We start from the raw sequence: 8,920 nt of genomic DNA on the forward strand, positions 1-8,920 counted from the left end.
CCTAATAAGATAACTCGAGATATTAGTTTTGAACATATTTTCTGTTAAAGTTTATAATTGAATAAATAGTAGGAAAATCAAAATACATAAAAAAAATCATCCAAAAATAAATCTGTATTAATGCTATTTGTAATGTTGGACAATACCGATTGAAAATGAACACCATTAGAACTATCACTCGAATTTCCTATAATTTTTTCATAAACAAATTTAGTAATATATTACGAAGACAATGTAAATTAATAATTTATTACTTGTCAATAGCTAAATAATATATAGAAAATATTGTATTTTATGAGCTTTAATTCGGCCAAAATACTCATGACATGTTAGTTATTTTGTATACCCAATAAAAACTAAATATATAGAACTAACATACTTAAAAATATCAAATAAAAAAATATATTATTCTAACCTAAAAACAAAAATAATAAAATAATTAATTTATATTTTTATATGAAATCTACCTTGAATTGAGCTTCGCTTTGTATTTTCTTTGTCTTTAAATATCAGTTTAAGAATACATATTAAAAATAAGACTGAACATACTTATATGTAATAATATTTAGATGAATTTAAGTGTATTTTAAATTTTTTTTTTATTTTTTATTAAGACAGAATTAAATACGACAGACATATGATATATCGAACAAATGTCAATGATCATAATATCCAAAATGGATGCATATACAAACACAATAACTCAAGTACTCAACCCCATGCTTCACAGTTAAAAAATATAAAATAATTTGTATCTGTTAAAAAATCTTTAAAAAAAATAAAAAAAAAAAGAATACATTTCTCAAAATCAATCCAAACTAACCATTATTAAATCCCAAAACATGGAGACACATCGCCTCTTTCCACACAATAGAGGCAGCAAAAGTGAAAAGGGAGGAAATCAGTAGGAAAAAAGAATCGCAGGAAGATGTTGAGGGTTGCAGCAAAGAGGTTGTCTTCTCTGTCATCGTCTTCATGGAGAGCTAACCGTGCCGCCTCTGCCTTCGTCTCTCGGAACCCCATCGCCCCTCACTATGACTCCCACGATGGCGGATCCGCTCCCCAACCCCAATTCTTTCTCCCATTCCGAGGTTAGGGTTTTCTCCCTCTTTCCCATTCCCTTTCCATATTCATTTTTGTTTCAGCTCCAAATCAAAAGAGACCAAACAAGTTGATTTGTGATTATTTCTGCCCCGTGCCCTTGATTATGTGCGCCAACCTGATTTTATTATTATTCGTCATATCGTAGTATTGGTAGTTGCTTGACGCAAATCATTTAACTCGTTCTTGGTTGGTGTCTAGATTCGAAGTTTATGTATTGTGAGCGTGTTTTTTGCTGATTGCAATCGGACATTTGTTTGGGATTTGGGGGTGGTAGTGATTGTTGGTGGTGGTGTTCTTCTACACGTGCTATTTTGTGCCCAAAGAACAGAAGGATAAAAGATGCGTTGAATAGTGCTCGTATTTTTCTTCTTTTGGAATTTTGAATTTTGATTTCAGGGCAGCGAGACATGTCTTGCATAGAATTTAAATCCATCGAGCATTTGAACTATCATGTTGTGTTGAAAATATCTTCTTACCAAAAGCTTTTCAAGAGTGTTATATTGAGTGAATATATAAGTAGCAAAATTTGCCCAAGTCTAGCATGCTGTTCTTCTGAAGTATAACAGATTATGCTTCATTGTTGGTTTTGTTGTTATTATACATCATTTCTAGTGGAAACTAGAGTGACACATTTAGTTGTAATATAGGCTTTGGATTATATTAAAAACATCAAGTAACATGAATGTATAAGAGATTGCATTACCAATGAAAAATTATGAAAGTACAGAACATACCAACTGGGGAGCTTTCTTTCTAAAATCGAGAGTAGCTTGTACATGAACTACAATTTCAAACAAATTACTCCCAGACTATGTGTATACATCTATTTGTGTTGCTAATAACTAGTAAATTCCATTTCTAATTCTGAACTTTATGTAATTCAAATCATGCAGTTGAGTGTTTGTGCTTCTGATTGGGGCTTGATTATCTTCATGATTGTTATATGTGTATGCTGTAAGGTATTTGTTTGTGCCATCCTATGATCTACCCTTCCTAAATCACTAGTTCAATAGTTCTCAAGAGATTGGTTATTCAGGAATTCTATTATTCATAAGTTTAGGCTTCCCCAGAACTGATTCAATAGTACATAACCAAATTGTATTCCATCTTATGATTTGCCCTTCTTGTATCAGTATATCACTAGTTGAATAGTTCACAAGAGATTGTTTAATCAATAATTTCTGTAATTGTTGAGTTAGGCTTCCCCATAACTGCTTCAATAATTCATAATGAAATTGGCAGCCATCCTATTATTTGCCCCTCCGATATCACTAGTTCAATAGTTCACAAAAGGTTGTTTATGCAAGAGTTCTGTTAATCATAAGTTAGGCTTCCCTGGAACTGGTTCTGTGGTTCAATAATTCATAATGAAAGCGTGTTATTCACTTACAAAAATTAAAAGGTATAAAAATAAAAAGAAAAGAAAAGGAGAAAGAAAGAAATGGTCATTAGTGAAGCTTATTGAGATTGATTGGTAAATATTATGAAGTTTATTATTTGACTGAGTATTGTGGCTTTTAATTGTGCATGTGTTGATTTTTTAAGTGTGTGCAAAAAGATAAGTGAATTTTGGGCATCTATTCCGAGTACCAGTAAGGACAGTACCCAATGCCGATGTGGCAATATGGTTATGGCAACCATTTAGCAGTACCATGTACCCGTCGCAGTTTGGGTTTTGCTATAGTTATTGAACGCTGGCCTTCTTTTTTATTTTCCAGGGTTTGGTTTATTAACATCTTAGCCAAATTAATGTGAGTCGATAATTTATTTTCAATCTGTACCCAGGTTTTGCTACTGGATTGCCAGTCCATGCAAACGAAAACAGCATTATTCCTGAAATTCCAGCAACTGTCGCAGCTGTAAAAAACCCTTCCTCTAAGATTGTATACGATGAACACAATCATGAACGATATCCTCCTGGTGACCCAAGCAAGAGGGCATTTGCCTACTTTGTCCTAACAGGTGGCAGATTTGTCTATGCCTCTCTTGTCCGTCTCCTTATCCTCAAGTTTGTGCTCAGTATGTCGGCCAGTAAGGATGTTCTTGCTCTGGCTTCACTTGAAGTTGATCTCTCCAGCATTGAGCCAGGCACCACTGTGACTGTTAAGTGGCGTGGAAAGCCTGTGTTCATCAGGCGTAGGACGGAAGATGATATTAAGCTGGCAAACAGTGTTGACGTTGGATCTCTTCGCGATCCACAGCAGGATGCGGAGAGAGTCAAGAACCCCGAGTGGCTCATTGTGATTGGGGTTTGCACACATTTGGGTTGTATACCCTTGCCAAATGCTGGTGACTTTGGTGGCTGGTTTTGCCCCTGTCATGGTTCACATTACGATATATCTGGCAGAATTAGGAAAGGACCAGCGCCATACAATCTGGAGGTACCAACATATACCTTCTTGGAAGAGAACAAGTTGTTAATTGGTTGAAAGACACAGGATACTACCTACTGAACCAGTTTACAATAATTTTTTTAATTTATTGATAATGTCGAAATGCGGCGTGGATATCTCTCTTCTTCTTGAGTACTTATTTGGTTTATTTAGCAAGTGTTTATGCAGCACAGAGATTTCTGTTTCTGTCATATGCTTGCCATTTTGCTTGTCATTTGCTTTCATTAGTTGATGATTACAGGAGCTTTGTATAATTATAAAATTCTGCTGAAGCAGTAAAATTTAAGGATTTTGACTAATGCGAATCGAGTTCTTTTAGTCACTGAATCATCATGATTTTTGAGGTAAGTTGTTCAATAGGATTTATTTATTTATTTATTTTGGGTTATAACGTGTGTATAAAACATTTTCATATAGTGACGATGGATACAAATTAAATTCACCATTTATAGTGTTATTAGCTATTTCGTTAATGTTAAGTAGAGAAATTAGACAAGTTAATCCTTTAAATGGATGTTTTTCTATAAGAGGATACTAAGTTTCATGTCTCATCTAAGACTAGTGAATGTGGGGATACTGGGATCCGTTTGCTACGTTAAAACAAGCCTTAAATGTTGTAGTAAATAATTCCAAGGCTCGCTGATATTCAAAACAATTTCTCTAAATGTCTTTCATTGTATGGAATTTACATATCTAGTTTCATTTCAGTCGCTTCATTGTTGTCAACGTGGCAAAATGATAATGTAAACAGAGGGGCAGAACCCTTATGGTAAAAGCCGAACCAAGAAAGCAGTTTATATTTGCTGTATAGTTTACGACTCTTCAGTGATTAGAATTGTAGGATTAGTTTTAGAATAATATTATGTGGATAGATCAATATGTGCCAAGGTTTGAATGATGAGAGACTGTAATTGAACGTTTAAATTTTGTGGAACTGATTTTGTCTTCCGAACTGAATTTCAATCCAAGCATGATGGAGAGAAATCAGAAAATATTATAAAATGCGGTACTGCTGCATATGTGAACCACAGAGAATTTTCCTAAGCAGAAAAGTCCAAGCTTCTTTACAACAAACTTTATAATGAGGTACTGCTGAGCCCTGAGCATGTCTTAAGTAAAAACATTGACATTTTCTGCTTTAGCAAAATAGGTATCTAGCATTTCGCATACTTGTGCCATCCAACAAATTAAACAATTAATTAGCCACTGTTAACTTGCTGCTTGACCAAGCTGATTCACCATGCTTCCAAGGCTTCTATGGGAGAAGCTATATCCATTTTTTTTCAAGTCCAGTAGTAACATCCACAATGATTCCGATGCTTTTTGTTTCTTGAGGCTTCTATGATATTTTGATTCTGCCATCATCTTTCAAAAACGCCTTTAACATAGACCATTCCTTTTTCACTGAGATTGAGTTCCTTTCTCATTTGTTCAACTTGTTGGTCATCACCTTGAACAACGATCTCTGATAAGGTTCCATCATCATCAACAATCATTTTCACCTTAATTTCCTCCTTTCTAGATGCCCGAGTCCAGTAATATGCACCACTGTGAAAATTCCCAAAGAAGAACCACACAACATCCACATATTAGGACTAAACGGATGGATTAACGTTTAAGCTACTCTCCAAAACAATGAACTACTAAGTGTAATGTAAATTTTCAATGCCTTCTTCACTTACGCCAATGGACTTAAGGCTGTGATAAAAAACCAGTTATTGCCGAAATCCGGGACAGTTATGGTGAGCACAAGTGCCACACTTGCAAGACTTATGCAAGTGCAGAAAGTTAATAGTGCTGCTTGGCCCCTGCTAGGAACCATCGTTCCTTCAAACCTTCACAGAAGAAACCCAGAAAACATGAGTTAGATTTCCATATTCTTTTCACTTAATGAGCAAATGCAAATGATAAAGAGGGAAAACTGCAGGATTGATTGATTAAAAATTTAAAACTGTAACATTAATTGATGGATATCATCATATCAAACACTTTTGACATGAAAAGATAATGGCTATTCTTTCTTCTTGATGGGACTTTGACTTGTGATCTTGACAGTATTTCAAATCTGGAGTATCCTTTGTGTTTTTTGTCTAAAGTTAAAATCTAAGATGGCCTACAATATATATAAAGGGCAGCCTGCTGCACAAGCATTCCGCATTAACACAGTCTGATATTATTTCTTGATATTTAAAAAAACTCAATGCCAGGACGTAGCATAACAGCCAATACGAAAACTAAAGGGCTTTGTATCTGCAGTCCTCAAAATCCCATGATTATAGGACTACTCTACAACTAAGAAATCAAATTTCCTCTCTAATGCTTTCTACTCCAATTTGTGATATCAAAATCTCCTTCATACTTCATGCTTACTAGTTCCTTCACCCTTCTAACTCATACAACAGGCATAATTATTAAACACACTTTCAAACAAAATTAGCTAATCCTCCAAAACTCTTCAGCATTTCCATCAGGATTGAAAAAAAGATCAAAGGCAACTGTTATGCAGAATTTCAATGTATTAACATCTTGCAATAGAAGTGCGTAATGAAGAAATGAACCTTCAACTTCTAGTTCTTTCATTCCAGATTTAACAGTTGTTGTAGTCTACAAACCGCAAAGTAATGATAAGCTTTCAAAGCTTTACATAATCAGCAAATGGAGTAATCTTATATAAAACTTGGTCAGAGCAAAACAGAACATACAACTTAATGACCAAGAATACTTCACCAGCCCCTCAAATTCGAATCAAATGTCTTCCACACTTTTACATATAACTCATTTCATAATCCATTATTGCACCACCATTCCGCTTCGCTCTAAGCTTCCACAAATGTAAAATTTGTTTCTCTTGAAAAATCTTTTCATTCCATCAACTCCAAATAGTAAAGCATTGCAATAAATGCATTCATTCAATGTAATTCAGGATTAAGAATCTTATCAGTTAATCCAATACTTGGAAATGTCCACTCTAATTCTTCTCTTGGCTTATTTGTATTAACTATACTCAAACATCCACACTAAGCTTATTTCCTTATTTTTAAATTGCTGTGCTTTGTTTTGCTCAAATGTTGGTTGTTTAGTACCTCCTCCTGAACTTTCAATCTTAGTTCTTATCCACACATGCACGTGCCCACAGAGCAGAAAGGATTAGATTTTTATTCTACCAAACATGTTCTATACAGCTGTGTTTGTTTACATTACGGAACACTAACAAGAACACGGAAACACAAAATCATATTTGGCAAGTGAGATATAGAAACATATTATGTTCTGAAATACTAAATTAGTGTATTTTGTACCTTTGATAGGAGAAAGTAGAAACACTAATAAGAAACACCACTTTTTTTTTTTTTTTTTTCATTATCCCTATTTTCATAATTATATTTTTTATCATTACATTTTTCTTCCTATATTTTGTGCCAGGAAGAAAATAATCAGTAAATTAGACTTTTCAAGTTTTCATAATTGATTCTATCTTATATATAGTTTATAACCAAACAAAATACAAAACACTAATTTTTATGTGTCTGTCATTTCTATCATATTTTCGGTGTTCTGTCTATTCTGTTTCTAAAATCAAATGCAGCCTACCTGAGTACTTGTACTATACACTAGGCATGAAAAGAGAGGACAAAAACAAGCTTGATTGAAAACATGATATTATAACTAAGGAAACCTGATGGCACTCACGTGATTGTTTCTCCTCTATTGGTCACCGCAAAGTTGTTACGAGTGAAGAATGATAGTATCTCCCCAGCAACCTGATTTGGCGCCTTCTTTTCCCCTTCACCTATGAAAGTCTTCTTCACAATCTAATTGTTCACCAAAAAGAAAGAACATGTAAACAGTGGAAACTACTTTCGAACTTCAATTTCCATGCATGAAAAATTAGATTCTTACTTTGGATTTGACAGAACGTTTGATGAGGGACCAAAGTCCAGGAACAGATATAACAAAGAGACCCAAAGAAGTATAATAACTGGCTGTAGAATAACCAACACTCTCCGCAAGCAACACCAGGGAATTAGAATTAGGGTTCAGTTCTTGTTGCTGGTTTGTGATGATGTAATCGATAATGGGGTCTTGAAGGGACACATGGAGCTTCCTTGGTACTTGAGGGGGTTGTTGTTGTAGCCAGTGGGATTTCGCAAGAAATGGAGGAGAAGAACAGAGAGGGTGGTGTGGGTGTGGGTGTGGGGATAACAGCATCTTTGTTGCTGCCATTGTTGTTGTTGTTGTTGAAGAGAAAATGAGAATGGATAGGATGGTTTTCGATTTTTCAGGTGGCTTTCGTTTATAAGAACTTGTTTCACCACTGAATTGGTCACTTCATTTTGACGGTCTAGATTTGATGAGGATGTACAAGCATTACGTGGATGAGAGGTTATCATAAAACAAATCAAGAGTGGAAGTGAAAAAAGTTCGGGTCAAAATATTTTTAGAAGATAGAAACTCAAGTTTTTTTCACATGAAAATTCATAAATAATTTAATAAATTTGATTAAATTATTATTTAATTATTTTTATTTATTAATTTTATATATATTTGGTCTTTATCTTTATAAAAAGATAAATTCTTGGGATTTAATTTTTGTTCATATATGATCTAAAATATAAGTCATGTCTAAAAGTTAAGAAAGCTTAAAAGAAAGCTATCATATAACCGATCTCTTTAGAGGTCGGATAAAGCGCTGCAAAATAATAACTCTCCCCTCAATAGGAGTTATAACTAATTTCTAATATCTCTCACCTACTTTTAGAAGAGAGATCTTAACAACTTTTAGATAAAAGGGCAATTATCCACCATCAGTAGTGGAACTACTCCAGCGGTGGTTATTGGCTCATCACCTATAAATACACTGACATTCTCAGGTATACTTAAGATCCAATACACTATAAACCTGCTCATACTCTTGCTGACTCAGGCATCAGAGTGTTTTGCAGGTACCACCCCCCATCTTCTTGCGAACAATTTGGACGACAGCCGCTGGACATAGGCTAAGTCAGAAACCACCTCACCTAGAGCTTGGACCTCATGTCCAAGTCCAAACCCAATCCAGTTTCAAGTAACCTCTGAAACATTGGCGCCGTTGTCGGGGACCTAGAAATCAGCACTCTATGGCGTACGATCACCTCGAGGTCGGACGTACAGCATCGGAATCAGAACCAGAGTACCAAGATGTAGTTAACAACGACCAAGCCCTCATGGTACCTCCTCCAAGAACGGAAGAACCACATGGGGAAGGCACGTCGAGTAATCCTCCTCATAGGAGAATCCCTTCCGAGGTTCGTCACCCGGAAGGTGAAGGCCAACCCCATTCCGCCGATCTTATGGGGCTACTACACAGACATTATGGCCGACTCGGACCACTAGAGCAAGAGTTAGAGCGACAACGGGAGGCAGAAAGAAACCTAAAGAGAGAA

General features: G+C 35.2%; 2 protein-coding genes across 2 annotated transcripts; one reads left to right on the forward strand and one right to left on the reverse strand.

The window, feature by feature from the left end:
• Window positions 1-719: 719 nt before the first annotated feature.
• LOC112754983 (cytochrome b-c1 complex subunit Rieske-4, mitochondrial) lies at window positions 720-3,824 on the forward strand. The gene is made up of 2 exons (XM_025802827.3): window positions 720-1,091; window positions 2,890-3,824. Exons 1-2 carry the CDS (start codon window positions 929-931, stop codon window positions 3,531-3,533), a joined length of 807 nt encoding a protein of 268 aa, XP_025658612.1. The 5' UTR covers window positions 720-928; the 3' UTR covers window positions 3,534-3,824.
• A 611-nt stretch (window positions 3,825-4,435) lies between these two features.
• LOC112754984 (protein COFACTOR ASSEMBLY OF COMPLEX C SUBUNIT B CCB1, chloroplastic) lies at window positions 4,436-7,860 on the reverse strand. The gene is made up of 4 exons (XM_025802828.2): window positions 7,398-7,860; window positions 7,188-7,309; window positions 5,180-5,332; window positions 4,436-5,045 (listed from the first exon to the last, which is right to left on the reverse strand). The coding sequence occupies exons 1-4, from the start codon at window positions 7,719-7,721 to the stop codon at window positions 4,859-4,861; spliced, it is 786 nt and encodes a 261-aa protein (XP_025658613.1). The 5' UTR covers window positions 7,722-7,860; the 3' UTR covers window positions 4,436-4,858.
• Between the last annotated feature and the right edge of the window lie 1,060 nt (window positions 7,861-8,920).

The sequence above is a fragment of the Arachis hypogaea genome, chromosome 16, assembly GCF_003086295.3.
Source record: "Arachis hypogaea cultivar Tifrunner chromosome 16, arahy.Tifrunner.gnm2.J5K5, whole genome shotgun sequence".
NCBI lineage: Eukaryota > Viridiplantae > Streptophyta > Magnoliopsida > Fabales > Fabaceae > Arachis > Arachis hypogaea.

Excerpts from the sequence above, each read along its gene's own strand:
- LOC112754984 (XM_025802828.2), bottom strand. The coding sequence starts at position 7,721 with ATGGCAGCAACAAAGATGCTGTTATCCCCACACCCACACCCACACCAC. Across the intron at positions 7,310-7,397 it reads AACGTTCTGTCAAATCCAAA|ATTGTGAAGAAGACTTTCAT; the intron begins GTAAGAATCTAA and ends GTGAACAATTAG. Across the intron at positions 5,046-5,179 it reads ACAGCCTTAAGTCCATTGGC|TGGTGCATATTACTGGACTC; the intron begins GTAAGTGAAGAA and ends GAATTTTCACAG.
- LOC112754983 (XM_025802827.3), top strand. The coding sequence starts at position 929 with ATGTTGAGGGTTGCAGCAAAGAGGTTGTCTTCTCTGTCATCGTCTTCA. Across the intron at positions 1,092-2,889 it reads ATTCTTTCTCCCATTCCGAG|GTTTTGCTACTGGATTGCCA; the intron begins GTTAGGGTTTTC and ends ATCTGTACCCAG.